At 36.7% G+C, this 18,427-nt stretch overlaps 1 protein-coding gene across 8 annotated transcripts in view; it reads right to left on the minus strand.

The window, feature by feature from the left end:
* KIF21A (kinesin family member 21A) overlaps nt 1-18,427 on the minus strand; it is a 150,869-nt gene that overhangs the window by 69,521 nt on the left and 62,921 nt on the right. For all 8 annotated transcript variants that reach the window (XM_042992105.1, XM_042992102.1, XM_042992101.1 and 5 more), the window contains exons 2-6: nt 4,009-4,231; nt 3,697-3,879; nt 2,143-2,292; nt 1,314-1,448; nt 331-498 (exon numbers count right to left, since the gene is read on the minus strand). In XM_042992105.1, coding sequence (XP_042848039.1) covers nt 331-498; nt 1,314-1,448; nt 2,143-2,292; nt 3,697-3,879; nt 4,009-4,231 — 859 coding nt within the window. The remainder of the gene's footprint in view (nt 1-330; nt 499-1,313; nt 1,449-2,142; nt 2,293-3,696; nt 3,880-4,008; nt 4,232-18,427) is intronic.

An 18,427-nucleotide genomic window follows, 5' to 3' on the forward strand; every position in this document is an offset into this window, starting at 1 on the left:
GCTCCAGGCTCTGAGCTGTCAGCACAGAGCCCAACATGAGGCTTGAACTCTCAAACTGTGAGATCATGACCCAAGTCGAAGTCAGACACTTAACTGACTGAGCCACCCAGGCGCCCTGAAAATTAGCAATGTTTTGAAGAAAAAAAGCTTATAATGTGAGGAGATCAGAATTCAGTACATTACTCCTAAGTTTATAAGTTTACTGTAACTTTCATTTCTCAGCTCAGTGCATGAAGGATTTCCACTTGGGTATTATGTATTACAAAAGGGGAAAGGACAATAGAAAAGCCCTGATATATTCTCAACACAAAGCTGTAGTCTCAGTCTTACAAGTCCACAGTTGATGGAAATGCCTTCTTTCGCCCTCTCGCCTGTAGCTCCAGTACGCTTCAGTCTTTCTGATCCTGCCAGATCAACAAAATGGAACTTTGCAGTCAAGGTTTCAAATTCATTCATCTGTGATGATTCAGAAATCACCTTATTGTCAGTCACATTTTCCTGCAATTGAGGAATATAATAAAAAATATTTTATTAATGTGACACTAAATATCCTCCAACCCCACCTTGCCCTCATTAAACATATTATATATTAAATAAGTTAAATATAAATATACCTCTAATACATATAATATTGAAAAATAGGCAAATAGCCAAATAAATGTAAGTGCAAAAAAAATCTACTGGCAATTAGAAGCCTAGACAAAGGTAGAAAGGAGCTTGACAGTCAGAAACCAGCTGATATGAACTGAGGCTTTGTTTATGTTGATGAAGAGAAACCTGTAATACACAGTCCTCAAAAGGAAAGGGTCTCAGATGACTACATCCATCACCATAAAGCCACAGCTTGCTTTATGGTTGCTGCAGACACATACCAATTTTTTATTTCAAAATCTTACACAGTTGGCCAGCTTCAGTTTGAATAGGATCAAAGACACCTCATTAGGAAAAGGAACTATTAGGGGCGCCCTGGGTGGCTCAGTCGGTTGAGCGTCCGACTTCAGCTCAGGTCATGATCTCACGGTTTGTGAGTTCGAGCCCCACATCGGGCTTTGTGCTGACCACCCGGAGCCTGGAGACTGCTTCGGATTCTGTGTCTCCCTCTCTCTCTGCCCCTCCCCCACACATGCTCTGTCTCTCTGTCTCGGAAAAAAATAAACATTAAAAAAAATTTTTTTTTAATTTAAAAAAATTAAAAAAAGGAAAAGGAACGATTAGCCAAACTAAATTTGGTTCAAGTGTACTCTCCTGGGATTTATGTGGATGTTTAGGAAAACGAAGCCTGCAAGTTTAAGAAATTAGAACTAAAAACTCACAGCATCTATCTGGGGACACATTCTGGTTTGACACAAGTGAATGGTAAATATGGCATGTGAACGGGAGCTCTGAACATTCATCTGGGTACTAGCAGTGGTCCGGGATAGAGCACCCAGTTTCAAACACTGCATCATCTGGAAAAGGGAAAGACAGATTTTATTTGAACAATCTTTAAACATGATACCATATGATCAGAAATCGGAGCTACTGTCCCAACCTACCATATGATTTTCATATTATTTCAGTTACAGGCACTTTTTGAGCTGAACTTTATAGTATAATAGTGTATTATTTTTTTAATAGGAGAAAACACTGAGATTCCATTGTTTGTCATTTGCTGACATTTGCAGCTTCTATTCCAAAACTGTTACAGAAGAACACTTTGGAACAAACTGAGCAACAACTTGAATTATTTAGGCCCTTCTGTATCCTCTCCTGAAATATTTTTTCTGTAATTTTTCTTAATAGTTTCCCTTTAGGAACCATGATATAGTCCTACATATGTAGCAGCAAAAGGCACAAAAAAATTGGGGTCTCATTGTCCACCTTCAATGATCTAACTCTCTTTCTCTGTCTGTGAAAGAAAACTTTCTCTGTCTTAGATTCTTTTGATGCTATGATAAATGTACTGACTTTACCGTAACTGTGACATTTTATATAATAAAATCCTGATATAAATTGGATATAAATATTGGAAAAGACAAGACTTTAACTCCATATTACATATAAGGATATAAATTTCATATCCTGATCTTAAGCAAACTAGCAATAAAGTTGATATCAAATAAAATTAAATATGCTCTATTTTAACTTTAACATAAATGTCACCTCTGATTCTGTATTCACAGTACGTGTTGTGACTCCCACAGTATAAATTCCTCCAGTTGAATCTTCATGAATTCTTATATTTGATTTTTTATTTTTTGCATCAATATCACGAGTGGTATCAAATAAGTCAAGAACCTCTTCATTGTATAGCTACAAAAAATATTATAAGCTTAATTTCAGCAGAAATTGCCTCATGGTTATTAACATACAGTGCATATCTTTCAAACATATCTTAGAATGTCTTCATAATAACATCTCTCTAAAATAACACATAAAAATAATACAAATAAATAAATAAAATAAATATAATACAAACAAAAATTTGTGTTATTATTACAAATACAAATAAGTGCCAGATTTCTTTATAAGAGTAAGAAAAGTAAATGACTTAATCATGACTAATGAGTTGAAGACTAGCTAAAATGATCTATTAATCATTTGCAAGAGATAAACAAATATTTATAAATACAAGTAAACTTAGAAATACCAAATGCAGAAAAATCCTAAGCTTAGGGAAATTTCTAAGAATTTTTACCACTTCAGTTAAAAATATTTCCTGTTGCCCTACCACATTTCTTACTGTATCTAAAAATTAACACTTAGTATTTTTCCAAGGTCAGCAATATTAGTGTTTCTGTATTAATAGTGGCTAAGAAGATTGAACCACAACCTTAGAAGAGGATTCATATACCTATTTTTCTAATGATATACTTAAAGTCACAATGCCTAACAACATTTTGGAGGGTGAAAGGGAAGACACAAGAACGCTATGTCTTTTTGTTTTCCACTATTTATTACCTTTCTTTTCGCAGAAATACATAATGTAAATAATTACATTATTCTTAGTTTTTACTAAATTGGGATGTCCATTAAAACCAGCAGTAAGATAACTGACGTTAAATTTGAATTACATTTTCTATTTTGTGCTATATAATGCTGAACAATTTAATTAATGATCAAAATGATTAGCTCAGGTAATCTAGACTAGAACTAGACTAGAAGCCTCTTTGGACCGAGCACCTAGAATTATAATGTTGCCATCCACCTAACTGCAATAGTGCTCAAATCCTAGATGTCCTCTTACTGTCATGTCCCTCCCACCACACTAGACTGCCCTAAATTAATCGAAACCTGCCCCAATCTGTGGACATCCTAGCAGGAATACCAGCTTTTGCAGCCCAGCTAGTGCTACAGCCTGAATTCACTATTCCACATACCTTCCCTCCTTTTTAGTCACTGAGTTCCCAGAGCTTTGTGAGCCTACCTACAGTATAACAGTAATTATAAGATAGAGTCTGAAATAAACAATATTAATTGTTTTATTGTATGAACACTGGTCAAGTGTTTATAACTTTTAATACTAACATGAATACTTATTACTTATTATCTATTGTTACTACTACCTATTACTACTACCTATTAGTTTACTCAGATGTCATTTATCAAGCACTAAGTGTCAAATACTATACTACAAACTGGGAGTATAAAATCATAAGGGCTATGGTCTTAAGGATAAGATGTAAAAGGAAACTAATGACACACTTAGATTATTACCTCTAAGAATTGGGCATTCACTTTAAAATCTGGAGGAGGAAGCCCGTTTTTAATTGCAGTGTGTTTTTTTTCTTCAATACTCTTGAAAAGGTGTTTAACAGCACGAGAAATAATACCCTGTTCTTCCTCGATGATGTTAACATCAAATCCTGTTCCCATTGTGTATGTTTTTCCAGCTCCAGTCTGAATAAAAGAACAAAGAAAAATGCATGCTTAGTGTAATAATATAACTTAAAGAAACAAAACTAAAAACGCAACTGAACTGACACTTCTGCGAAGTTACAGCTTCTATGAAAATAATTTGGTACTTACCTGTCCATAGGCAAAAACTGTAGCATTGTATCCTTCAAAACAACCTTCAATTAGTTTTTCTATACATTGAGTATAGATCTGCTCTTGCTGAGAGTCAATGTCAAACACATAATCAAAAGTAAAAGCTTTATCTTTCCCTAGGAAGACCTGAGGTTCTCCTGGTGTGACAGATGTACAAATATGGCATCCTTCAATCTTCTCTTTGGCAAGTTGTGGTCTTATTCTGTGAGAAATAATCAGGGAAAAAAATTAATTAAAATGAATTGGAAAAAAAACTGGGAAAAAAAAGGACTTAAAAATTCTTAGCCAAATCTTTTTATTTTTTTATTTTTTATTTATTTTATTTTATTTTATTTTATTTTATTTTATTTTATTTATTTTATTTTTTGAGAAAGAGAGAGAGACAGAGCACAAGTGAGGGAGTGCAGACAAGGAGACACAGGATCACAGGATCTGAAGCGGGACATGATCTGTCTGTGCTAACAGCTCAGAGACTGACACAGAGTTCAAACTCTCGAACTGGGAGATAATGACCTGAGCCAAAATTGGACGCTTAACCCGCTGAGCCACCCAGGCGCCCCTAGTCAAATATTTTTAAAACACTAATGTAATCTACTACTGTTCCTTCAGTTGAAAAGTTTAAATAAATTAAATTATACTGAGTCTATTTCAGAACGAGTTACTTGACAATCCCCAAAAATCATGAACAAGAATAAAATTAATCTTAAAATTAAATACTTTTGTGGGTGAACACTTTTCCATAAGTCTGTAATAGGTAAAGATTCAGTTAAATAAATTCTGCCTCCAAAATGCTGTGTCTTGTTGTTTTTGTTTTAAATTTCTTCTCTTTATTTCCAGGGAAGACAATACCCAAAAGTGAAAAATTAAAAATATAATCTTTATCTTGATGCCCTTGACTTGTCTTTTTTGCAAATTCCTCACCAATGGTTTCCAAACTTATTTAACCACTTCCTTCCGTCAGCTTAACATCCGGAAGCACACTACCACAACATATATGTATATATATTCATAATAAATGATATGCATGTACTGTATTGATATATCATGTATTATGATATACACAAAAGCAGAATATTGTAAAGAAAGAAATTAAAGAGGAATACAAACAGAAGTTCCACTATCTTCTCTCCAAAACCCAGTGAATCATCAAGCACATCTCCTAGGGTATCCTCCCACTATTGGGAAAACCACAGCATTATACCCACCCTACACCCACCCCCATCTGCTCCAGATTCTAGGACCCTCCTCTTCTGCTTCTCTTTCTGATTTCAAGGCCTATTTTCAAAGAAGAAAAGTAAAGATGGTGATATGTTGCTAACAGAACAAACCAAAATATGGCCCTATTATATTTAATCTATAGATAGATTAATCTATATTTAATCTATCTTGGACATATACATCACTCACTGTACCTAGGTTTTTTAAAAGGTTCCTATTTGCCATGATGAAAGAGAAGCAGTTTAAGGAGAAAGTAAAGACAACCAGCAATGGAAAACATAAAATGATAAAGACAGACCAAAGAAAGGATTTTAAAGGAATCTGGTTCCACATTCTTATTTTTTGAGATCTGAGTTTGTTTTTGTTTTTTTTAAATGGGGCCGATAGAAGTGGAATGGGTTCATCAATTTATTAGATAGAAATAAAACAAAACATAAGTCCAGATTGCCTAAATTTTAACCCTTTCAGGTTCATCGGGATAGAAGGTCAATGGAATGATAGGGAAGATAATAATGAGAAGGGACTGAATTTCTGCAACCTTGGTTATCTAAAATAGAATTCCATACTACAAAAAAAAAAATGTGCTAACAATACATTTATGTATTTTTTTTCTTTCCTCTGTGATAATGCTATTCTTCTTTCATCAAGTCTTCAATTTCACTTATTTGTTTTAATGGAACACAATAATCAACATGGAGCTGGCTAGATACTGTAGAAAGAACAAGAGAGTAGCCATTAGAAGATCTGGATTTAACTACTTCTGTCACTCCACAGCTATCATGCAGTCTTTCTCTCAGAACTTCAATTTCCTCACCTGGGATAGAAACTATAATTTCCAAGGTTTCTTTTAGATCTAACACTATTTGACTGCAGGATACTGTATTATTAAAAAGGGGGAAAGGAAAATAATATTTATGTACTGCTATAAAAATAAAATGATATAACAAATTAAAAAGGGGTTTCTTACATGAAGCTACAACCAGAAACAGCTAATGTAGTAGTAGCTTTGGCTTCCTGGTTCCATGTTTTCTTGATGAGTGGTCTCTTCTTTCCAAACTCTTTTTTTCCTATCTTACTTCATCCAATCATGGTATGAAAACTGTAACAAAATCCCCAACCTCCTTGGAGAATCACCATCCTGACTGCTGCCAAGCTAAAAACAGGAGAGTCAACCTCAATTACTCTCCCTTTCCTATTCCATCTACTTAATTGATCTCCAAGAACTATTAATTATCTCTGAAATAGTCAAGAGCCCACCAGTTTCTTTCCTTCCCCATCAACACCACCATTATCTCTTACTTGGATTATTGCAAGTATCCTCACTAGCCTGCCTATGTCAATTCTTTCCCCCACCAATCTGTTCTACATGTTGCAGTATCAGTGATATTTGTAAAATATGAAGTTGATCAGGTCACTACCTTGCTTAAAATCATTCAGTACATCCCTAAATCCCTCTGCGGTCTCTCCTCTTGCCATGCTTCCTCTCTGAAATAAAGGATTTGGTTGTCGATAGTGGTGGCAGTGATGGCTTATTTTTAACCAGTTTTACTAACAAGCTATGCTCTCTCTACCTTCAAATATACTGCTCTCTTCTCCTGGACACTTCCCCAGCCTCTCAATTCCTAACTCCTTTTCCAGCCTGAACATCACATGTTTTCAGTCTCTATTTAAATTTCACATCTTTGGAAAGCTCTTGCTCCTTGCATTCCAACATAAAGTCATATGTGAACACAGGCTTTCTCTCTAGACCTCATGCCCCCAGGACTCTGCTCTCTCCCTTCTTTATAGCAGTTCTGTGAAGCTTAACAAATCCCATGTAATAAAACAGATAAAAATAAACACAAACTGTCTAAATGAAAATGAGCACTGGGCTACTATCTGAAATCAGTGCCTCATTAATTTTAAGTAAATTATTATAACCATAGGCTAACTTATTTGGCTATTAAGATACTTTTAATTTCATTTTAACATAACAAAGGAATGCAGATGCTATTTGAATTGCAGATATGACAGCCAATTTTAGAATGTCAATACCATTCAGAACTTAATCTCCTAAACTCTATTCATCTGATTCTTATCCTTGCTAATGGCAAGGAGGATTGTGTTTGAAGCATGAATGATGTGCAGTTCCACCCATTTGCATGGGAGGGGAGAGTGGTTTTAAAAACCACCAAGTTGGGTGGAATTCTTTTCAGCTGGATCCAGGCAAATGGCAGTTTCCTGGCAAGTCTGAGAAACTCCCACCTAGAAGGGGATAGTCTCCTACACATGTAGACAATTGGAGGTTGACTATACTTCAAAGGTTAGAAATATATTCACCCTTTCAATTCCCCTTCAGATATTAGTATTTTAAACTCTACAACTCCCTAAATTTATACTCAAGTCAAGAATTCTCCCATGAAGTTCTAACCCATGCCAATTCACCTACTTTAATAATGTGAAGAGTTTGAAATTCACCCAGCTACAAATTTCAATCTCAAAACTATAATTTGAAATTATATACAAACAAAATATATCAACCCTTCTGGGAAATAACAGACTAAAAACAGAATCTGACATTTATTAAATATTTTGAAATACCTCATTTCTTAGTATTTTTATATAAAAATAAGAACATTAAACACATTCATCTAATCCCAACACTAAGACATAATCAGTGTTAACATTTTGGCTAACATTAACACTAAGAAATAGTAACACAGCCTTGCAGGTTTTTCAAAATGTGTATTATATAAGTAGATAACATTTGAAACTGCTTCTTAAAGGAAAACAATTATGCATAAAACCTATGTCATAAATATTTAGAGTAAGATATTCTCATAGTATATAGCAACATTATATTATAAAGACCAACAATCATGTGGGTTCTACCTATAATATTAATTTGCTAATAGAGATGATCTATCTCTATTTAGGTTTTTTTAAAAAATGATGCATTGGAAATGAATGTAGGCAGAGTAAGGCAATTATGGAAAATAGCTACAGTTTTGCTAGAGAATGTGCTTTTTTTCTTAGCATGAGGTACAGACCCTTTATCCTTTGTGGACCAATGACCAATGGGTGGGTCTGAAAGGGAAAACCCATGAAGAGCCATACAGAAAACAGAAAAGTATTTATTGTACCTAGTTGTAAAAATTCAAGGCTTGAAACAGAATATGATACAAATGTTCATTATTTAGTTTTAAGATAAAAGTACATGAACAAATATCTCCATTTTCCCCCATCTAAATTTTTCCCTTGACATACAGTTGCCTTTTAGCTTCTGCTCTCACACTCTCCTGAAACTGCTCAGAAAGAGGTACTTGTCATTTCTAAATAAAGTGGACCCTTTTTAGTCTTCATCCTACCTCACCTCTCTTCAACATTTGACCCTATTTCAACTTGCAGGGGCGGAAAAAAATTTTTCCCTCTATCCTCTTAGGTTCTACTGGCTGCAGTCCTGTAAATTAGACTGAGAAAAGACTACTCCCCTTGGTAGTCACCAAAGGGAAAACAAACAAGTTTATTTACATATCTATTATGCATACATATGGAAATACTCAGTGATGAATAATTCAAAGAGTGGTTAGAACTTGCACTTATATAGCATATTAACAGAGGAAAAAGGACTGAGTTTCTAGGACAGCAAACAGTGGGAGAGTATGAAGAAACTAATGGAAGATAAGGGCTAACTAGCTAAGTTTGTTATGTAGGCTCCTGTGCTACCATTTCTAGTGACTAACTTTGGTCCTTCCTGTTCCAGAGGGGTGGGGGAAAACCTTTACAAATTTATGTCCTGCTTTTAGACAAATAGGAGGAGGGCAGAGATCTTTCCTTCTATCTGCTTTTTTTTTTTTTAATTGCCTTCCACTCAAAATAATCCTTATGTCAAAGTGGCATACTTTGGGGTGGCATATTCTGCTACTCTTCATATATCGTATTTCTCAAATCTTTATCTGCAGTTGGCTTCTATAACATCTCTTCTTTTTTTACTCATTCTGATTACTGGACCAATCTTTTTCTTTTGCACCTCATATGCCAACTTCCTTTAAAATATCAGTGTTTCCTCCCCATAATGTCTTAGTTATTTAGCATGGTATCTAATATTTTCCTAATCTATATTCTACCTGTCATTCCATTTTCAATTCTAGTTACATCCAGCTACATCCAACCACTGATCATTTCTTGGTCAACTTATATACTTTCATTCACCATTCCAAAGTATGTGGTTTTTGTTTTGCTTGGAATGCCAAACCTCCATCTCTCTGCACAGAAACCATTTTTCAAGACCTAGCTCAAACATCTGTACCTTTATAAAGCTTTCCCCTGACCACCCCAAGCTTGAATTAATCTATGCAATTTGTACATGACTTTAGAATAGTAGCTATCAAATTGAATTCTTATTGCTCTACTAGTAAATGAATTGAGGACAGATAATAGGTCTTCTTCAATTATAAAAACAAAGTAATGTAACAAACATTTATTAACTGAATCCTATAAACTGCTCTAGTTAAGGGGGGAACATTTCACTACCAGGCATGTGACTATCACAATAACATTGCTACATCACTTTATTCTGTCACTAGAAACCTGATCTTGAACAGTTATTCAACCATTCTATGTCTGAATCTTCTAGATGGGGAACCTAGATTTAATATCTCTAAGGTCCTTTCTAACTTCAAATTCTATTTTAATTATTCCTTTAAGAAAGCAAAATCCTGGGGCGCCTGGGTGGCGCAGTCGGTTAAGCGTCCGACTTCAGCCAGGTCACGATCTCGCGGTCTGTGAGTTCGAGCCCCGCGTCAGGCTCTGGGCTGATGGCTCGGAGCCTGGAGCCTGTTTCTGATTCTGTGTCTCCCTCTCTCTCTGCCCCTCCCCCGTTCATGCTCTGTCTCTCTCTGTCCCAAAAATAAATAAAAAAACGTTGAAAAAAAAATTTAAAAAAAAAAAAAAAAAAAAGAAAGCAAAATCCTAGGGCACCTGGGTGGCTCAGTCAGTTAAGCGTCTGACTCTTGATTTCAGCTCAGGTCATGATCTCATGGTTTGTGAGTTCAAGACCTGTGTCTGACTCCATGCTGATAGTGTGGAGCCTGCTTGGGATTCTCTCTCTCTGCTTCTCTCTCTCTCTCTCTCTCCTTCTCAAAAATAAATAAACTTTAAAAGAAAGAAAAATCCTGACCTAAAAGAAGTATCAATAAACAACCTTTTCTTCCCCTATATCTACCATTAGTTACACCACTTGTTCCTTATTTCTTTATGGTTTCTATCATTCCCTTCAACTTTTATAGCAAATACACATGTGCCATAGGAACAAGGAACTTCATTAATAAAAACATAAAGACAGCTCCTTGCAGTGGCAGTAGCTAGTAAGGATTAGGGGAGATTCTGAAACTAGGACCAGTAAGTTTTCCTTAAATTGGGCTGTTTTCTGTTCCTACCTTCATAGTAACAATAACTGGTTTCAGTAACTGAGTATATCAAATAAGCCAAGAGGACTAGTTTCAAGATGTTCTTGATAGGACCAAAAAAGAAGAAGATAAATATATGGGGGTGGGAGTGAGGGGCTTATAGGTGCTACCTGTTCAGCTAGAATTTTAGTCATCAAATTCAAAAAGATGGAGTTTAAAGTCTAATTCTGCCACATACTGTTGGAGGAGGCAATCCACCATGAGACCAGAGCATCCTTGCACATTCTTGCTGGGTATGCCAAGAATACAAGAGCCTGACTGCTCTCTTTAAGAATCATTTCTTGGGGTGCCTGGGTGGCTCAGTCAGTTAAGCATCCGACTTCAGCTCAGGTCATGATTTCTTGGTCCGTGAGGTCGAGCCCCGCATCGGGCTCTGGGCTGATAGCTCAGAGCCTGGAGCCTGCTTCCGATTCTGTGTCTCCCTCTCTCTCTGCCCCTCCCCCATTCATGCTCTGTCTCTCTCTGTCTCAAAAATAAATAAATGTTAAAAAAAATTAAAAAAAAAAAAGAATTATTTCTCAAAGTTGCATTTTACTGCAAGCAACCTTTAGGGATAATACCTTCCACCGGACAAAGAGGTAGCTTGCTCCTGCTTACTATCAAATCAGTGAATCCCCAAGTTTGTGTTTCTCAATGCCCTATGGCTTGCAAGACATCCATGTAACAGGCCTACCTGCATTGCCTCCATGAACTGAGGAAGCGGGAGAATTGGGAAGCAGTTCAAATCATCATGAAGCTTACAATGCTCTGTCCTAACTCAGGAATCTGTGGCTTCTGCCACTATACATGACACAGTAACAGACTAGTTTGTTAACTTATAAATAGGATAGAATCTCAGACTTTCACACGTCTTGCATACTAACTAGGACCTTTGGCAAGTCACTCTCTTAGCCTCAGTTTCCTTACCTAAAAAATGGTACCATTATGACTGTAATATCCACCTCAAAGAATGTTGAACAAATGAGATAATATGTGGCAAAGTCTATGTACAGATAAAGTGTTGTTCTTATTGTTGCTACAGCACCACTTGAAAATTCTCCAGGTCAGTCCCTTTGTAAGGCACCTTTATCATTTTAAATCCATTTGAGCCTTCCAATGTGGTATGCATGATTTTCTCTTAGGCTTCCCAAACTATTGCCATATTTTTCAAAACACCCTGTGGATACCTTGAGTCTTTAAGGAACAATTAAATGTAAAACTATTAGGTAAGGAATAGAGGTATAATGCATCAGTGAACACGACCTGGATATATATGTGTACATATACATACAAATATACAAATATCTATTGCTATGCAAAGACAATCAAGCTAAATAATGTTATACCTCCATTTGCAATGAAGTCATAACCCTAAAGTTAACATTTTCATAGCAATAAACAACCAAGCCTCATTATCCTGCTATTCATATTAACATGTCATACAGAAGTCAAAATGGGAATTTTTATCCTTTCAATATTACCATCATTTTTACTATCTCCATATAGCCAATAAAGAAACTTCAATCCGAATGGAAGAGAACCAAGTTCCTGAGTAACAGTCTTTTTTAAAAAGGGGAAATAAATTAGGGCGTCTAGGTGGCTTGGTCAGTTAAGCATTTGACTTTGGCTCAGGTCATGATCTCATGGCTGTGCTGACACAGCTCAGAGCCTGGAGCCTACTTCAGATTCTGTGTCTCCCTCTCTTTCTGCCCCTTCCCCACTCATATTCTCTCTCTCTCTTTCTCTCTCTCTCTCAAAAATAAATAAACATTAAAAAAATTTAAAGCCTGATCTTAATATTTTTTAAAAAGGGGAAATAAATTATTATAATACATTTTCGTCTTGTTCTGAATTAAATTTGATTAAATGCTAGTGACTACAATGTTGACAAATAACTAATCAATGATTTATAGTTACTGAAGGGTGCTGATTTACATAAATAAATGTATGCCATTATAATGTATACCCCCTAGGACTTGTGCAATCACCATTTTTTTTTCTAACATCACTCATTAACCTAAGTCCAAACATGCTGGCAATCAAACCTATATTTTTTTTAATTTATTTTTAAGTTTGTGTATTTTGAGAGAGAGAGTGCAAAAATGTGAGTGGGGGAGGAGCAGGGAGAGAGGAAGAAAGAGTGATGCTCCACACCATCAGCACAGAGTGCAGGGCTCGAATTCATGAAACGTGAGATCATGACCTGAGCCGAAACCAAGTGTCAGACACTTAACTGACTGAGCCACCCATATACCCCAAACCTCTATTTTTAAACACAAGTAGTTTTGCAGTACCTTCCAGACTTTCTCTTATCCCTTACCTCTTCTATCCTTCTGTCTCTGTTTTATTAAAGGCATCACAACAAATAAGCCTTTCTTTTCCTAACTGGTCAAGGTATTTTTATTTTTCCCTATAAACAGAAAGGAAATAACACACAAATGTCTTCCTTTCTGAATTTGGCCATTGTTAACCTCTTATTCTGTCAGAATACACTGATGTCCTTAATCTACAGTTTCAAAAATGTGACAAATTTTTCCATTACCTAAATGTCTTTGTAAACTATCTCTTCTTTTTTTCGCTTGAGTTATTCTGATCTCATCCCCACTTGATTGTGGTAGTTCTCCAGTTTACTCAATAATCTGACCTGATTCCCACTTTGTGTAGCTCTTTTACTCACAGCTATCTGTAAGTAGCACACTTGGCACCTTGTTAACACCTTTGTTCTTCTTACATGACACCAATAAATCTGTCTACTGTTCAGATCCTTTGCCTTTTTCTCATTTGTCAGTGTTTTGGATGATCATTATATTGGATGCTACTTACCAGTGTTCAATTTGATATTTTACTGTTAACTATAACTTACTAATTTCCTCCTTTCCATTTCTTAAAAATCAGGACAGCTATCCCATTGCCACCACAACAGAGCCACTGGAGTTTCTGGTCCCTTTTTTGATCTTCTCCTAGTTCCATTCCAGTTAGTATGCGCACATTAACAAAGGGTCTACTCTAACCCTCTACCTTTTGTTCTAGAAGAGAGTTTCTGACAAATCATAGGAACTTGTAGACCATCTGTGGCCTTGCTGAATTGTTTTCTTAAGAGATCAGGCATGGCATAAATAATAAGTAACATAGGTCCACAAAAAGAAGTTCCCCTTCCTGAAATGGATCTTAAATTACAGTGATAATTGGTGGAAAGAAAGGTATTTCTCCAAGACATTCAAGAAAGAAACACACCTCGGTAATTCCATTAAAGAGATTAATTCTGTAAAATGCTTAAGAACAATAAAGCACAGCAGTATGTACGTACCTGGGACCAGGAAGTATACTCTTATGTGAATGGAAGAAATGGAGAGAAGTTCATTTCTTTTTAATCCATTAATGATGAATCACTTTTAAAAATTACTCAGAAATCCTATCCTAATCTGTATAATTAGCTATGTATCCTATGGCCTCATCTCTGTGTGGTCCACCTGACTCGTTTATTCTCACTCAGAAACACCAAAAGATATGCATTAATGTTTGGGGCTGCAATTCCTAGACTAACCTACTCAGTCTCTGGCTTGCAATGCCACTTAGAAAAACAAAGATTTATTGCCCTCAAGTACAGTTCCCCACTGGCTAATTAGAGAAAGAAAGTGGGGGGGGGGGGGGGGCGGGGGCGGGGAGAATGACGGAACACTGACTTCTCTTACTTCCACTCCCATGTCTCATACATTTTCATCCCTATGATTCAACTAAGGATACAGCACACTGAACAAGATTTTCTCATAAGTGAGGAAACTAGTACTTCATAAGGGGAAGCCTCAAATGCTACTTTCTCTGTTAAGTACCAGTCAGATGTTCAGAGAACTACAGTGAAATAGTGCACATAGGCTGACAAAATAAAGAAGAAAGTAACCAAATGCTGGATTTAGAGAAAAGTCTAATCCTCTACATCACTGTAATTAATACTTTTAGAAAATCTGGGCTTTCTTCTTTAGCCTCTATCCCCAAAATTGAAGACCTTCTACTCCAACAAACTGAGGGAATAAGGAAAAAGGACACTTTAAGTGATGACATGACCCGCCGACCTACTGTTCAAAGTGCTCATCAAATTTCTGTTGTTGCTGGTGGCTGTCCATGGTAGCATGTCTATAACCCAAGAACATCAGAAAACTTCTTTGAGTCAACAAATCCCCAATAAATGTCAAACAGTGTGTAAAGCAAGGACTTTAAAAACAAGAACAAAAACCTGAGAAAGGTAGCTATCAGAGAGGGAAAAAAAAAAACAAAGAGCTGGAAGAAAATTAAGCATGTGTTCAATGGAATATTGTATACAAAGAAGAAATGGAATAAAGATTAGTCAGAAGAGAATACGATAGTTACAGGAAAATCTTCAGCAGAAATTATATTTGACCTAGATCTTAAGAGGAGATTAGAATTTTCCAGGCTGAGAAGAAAGAAAGGTCAGTTCAGGCAAAGCAAAGACAAAGATACAGGAAGTGCATTTGTTCCCAGTCATAACATAGATCTTTGCAGAGAAGCGCCAGGATAATAAAAGTGGCTAGAATTTAGGAATGTTTTATAAATGTTATGACAACACCTAAGTAAGCATCCAAACTAAAACATTATCTTCTAAAAGGAACACCCTCTGCAAGATGAAAGATGCCACCAAAAGGCACACAAAAGCCACATTGGATCTCTGCCAAATGTCTTTTAGTCTTCTTCTCCAGATCAATTCTTCATCCATCTTCACCATACTCTGTGCCCTAGGAGACTAAACTTCATGAGCTACAACAACGGACTCTCTTCTCTTAGTCTTCCAGTGCAGTTTAGCAGTGGGAGGTGCCAATAGGACACTGTACAGCATGAATGAGGTCAAGGTATTCATTCACCTGGTTCCTTCCTACCAGATCCTGTTGGTGGGCCATGTTCCTTTGCCAAAGGCCACAACTCCTATCAGGACATCTACAACAGTAGGTGTTGCTCACAACAGAGTACTGTCTTATCCTTTAGAGTTTCCTTAGTGCAACCCATCCTCTACTACACTTCCCCCAATCATTTTGTCTGAATGTGTCATCTGTCTCCCACCAAGATCCTGACCAAATCAGTTAGTACATGAAAACAGACTATTTACTTTTAATATTTTTAAATTAATAAGTTAATATGTTAATCAAACTTCCAAGAGATTGTAACACAATGCCAGCCTAGCACCAAACTTTGGAAGCAATGATGAGCGGTGATATTTATACTTTATTTGGTAGTAGACCCTCTCACCCTATGTTTCTCAAATCATATACACACATAATGCCATTACTTCTACCACCTACTCTCCTCCCAAACATAATCTTAGTCTTAAAGCCAAATATGCAAAAAATTTATAATGAAGTCACTTCTACTAGAAGTACTCCAGGAATTCCTCACCACTAGGCTCCCTACCCATAGTAGCCCCTAAGGTTCCTTCATGAAATCAGGGCTCCTCTGAAAATAGGCCTATGAAAACCAAGCCCTCATATCATCAGAAGTAAGCAGTTTCAAGGTGTCCATTGTTTGTTATAACTACTCAGAGAAGCAAACGTCTTTAAAATTATGCATTTGGAGTTTGACTCTAATGTATTAAGTTTGGCTTTATCATCTAACTTTGTAATAAATTGCCTTTCTTGATTTTCAGTTCCTCTGCCTGAAAGACTTCAAGTTGATGTGTGGACATAGGGTGGAGAAGCTTTGTCTTTCATCACTTTCTTTAAAACATGGCAGATTCAGGGGTGCCTGGGTGGCTCAGTCAGTTGGGCATCCGACCCTTGATTTCAGCTCAGGTCATGAACTCACAGTTCATGAGACTGAGCCCCATGTTGGACTCTAAGCTGACAGCGTGGAGCCTGCTTGGGATTTTCTTTCTTCCTCTCTCTCTGCCCCTCCCCTGCTCATGCTCTCTGTCTCTCTAAACAAACAAACAAACAAACATGAAAAAAGAAAAACAGAAAAAAAAACACATGGCAGATTCAGGGGCACCTAGGTGGCTCAGTCGGTTGAGCATCCAACTTCAGCATAGGTCACGAAATAACGATTCATGGGTTGGAGCCCCACATTGGGCTCTCTAGTGTCAGCACAGAGCCTGCTTGGGATCCTCTACATCCCCCTCTCTCTGTACCTCCCCATGTGCATGTGAGCACTCTCTCTCCCTCAAAAATAAACATTTTTTAAAAACATGGCAGATTCAGCTCCTTATTTATTTATAAGATTTTATTTTAGAAAGAAAAAGATAATTTGGAGTTCAAAAAGTAAATTCAAAAACCAATGTTGTAGAGAAAATTCCTACATATAGTGAGAGATGAACTAGATAATCCTAAAGCTCCCTTGTGCATCAGCTCTAAAATTCTAAAAACTTCATATTGTGATGATTCCAAGAACAATTACAGGTAATCTGATTGCCAATAAAATAAAAACATGAATCGTGTTCAAGAGGGCAAGTCTACCAATGTCTCTTAACTTCCAATCACCTTGTATTTAATAAAAAAGACTTTATTCCAATGGGGCATTTTTAACAGATTCAGCAGCCTTAGATTTTTTTTTTTTGTAGAGAAAGAGCTTGAGTTGGGGAGGGACAGAGAGACAGATGGGGACAGAGGATCTGAAGCAGGCTCCACACTTATAGCAGCTGACTGCAGTAAGCCCAATGTGGGACTTGAACTCACAAACCATGAGATCATGACCTGCACTGAAGGTGATCACTCAACCAATTGAGCCACACAGGCACCCCAGCAGCCTTAGATTTTTTAAATTATTTTCAGGGGTGCCTGGGTGGCTCAGTCGGTTAAGTGTCCAACTTCGGCTCAGGTCATGATCTCACAGTTTGAGAGTTCAAGCCCCGCGTTGGGCTCTTTGCTGATGGCTCGGAGCCTGGATCCTGCTTCGGATTCTGTGTCTCCTTCTCTCTCTGCCCCTCCCCAACTTGTGTTCTGTCTCTCAAAAATAAATAAATGTAAAAAAAAAATGTTTTTAATTATTTTCATACTGTATCTATGCAGTGAATGGTATCCTCCCAAAATTGTAATGTCCAAGTCCTAGTCCCTAATGGAATGGTATTTGGAAGTGGGGCCTTTGAGAGGTAATTAGATTTAAATGAGGTCATGAGGGTGGAGCTCCCACAATGAAATTAGTGTCCTTAATAACAAGAGGAAGAGAAACCAAAGCTCTCTTTCTCTCTCCTTACCATTTGAAGACACAGTAAGAAGACGGCTGTCTGCAAGCCAGGAAGTGGGCCTTCCACTAGCACCTTGATCTTGGACTTTCCAGCCTTCAGAATTATGAGAAATAAACATCTTTTGTTTAAGCCACTCAGCCTACAGTACCTAGTTATAGAAGCCTACACTGAGTAAGATATTGGATTCACTCTATGAAACAACTCTAATATCTTAAACTATTATGCATGCTAAGTGTTATGAGGCAGGACTGACCATGAAAGAGTCTCACTGGGACTCAGAATATAAAGAGACTTTTTTTTTTAAGTTATTTTAGCAGTCCTCAAAAATGAACAGTTAACAAGCCACACACACACACACACACACACACACACACACACACCCCATACATTAACATGTGGAATGAAATTACCTATCAGTGAAATTATCTTTCTAATAGTTAAATTCAATACATTTGCTTCATTTTTTACAGATTGTTTTTAGAAATCCAGCTGACTATCATAGAACTTTATATTTTTTCATGAAGTATCAGCAATGAAACATGCAAACAGCATTCCCTATTCAATTCTCACC

This window comes from Panthera tigris, chromosome B4, assembly GCF_018350195.1.
Source record: "Panthera tigris isolate Pti1 chromosome B4, P.tigris_Pti1_mat1.1, whole genome shotgun sequence".
In the NCBI taxonomy this organism is placed as follows: Eukaryota; Metazoa; Chordata; class Mammalia; order Carnivora; family Felidae; genus Panthera; species Panthera tigris.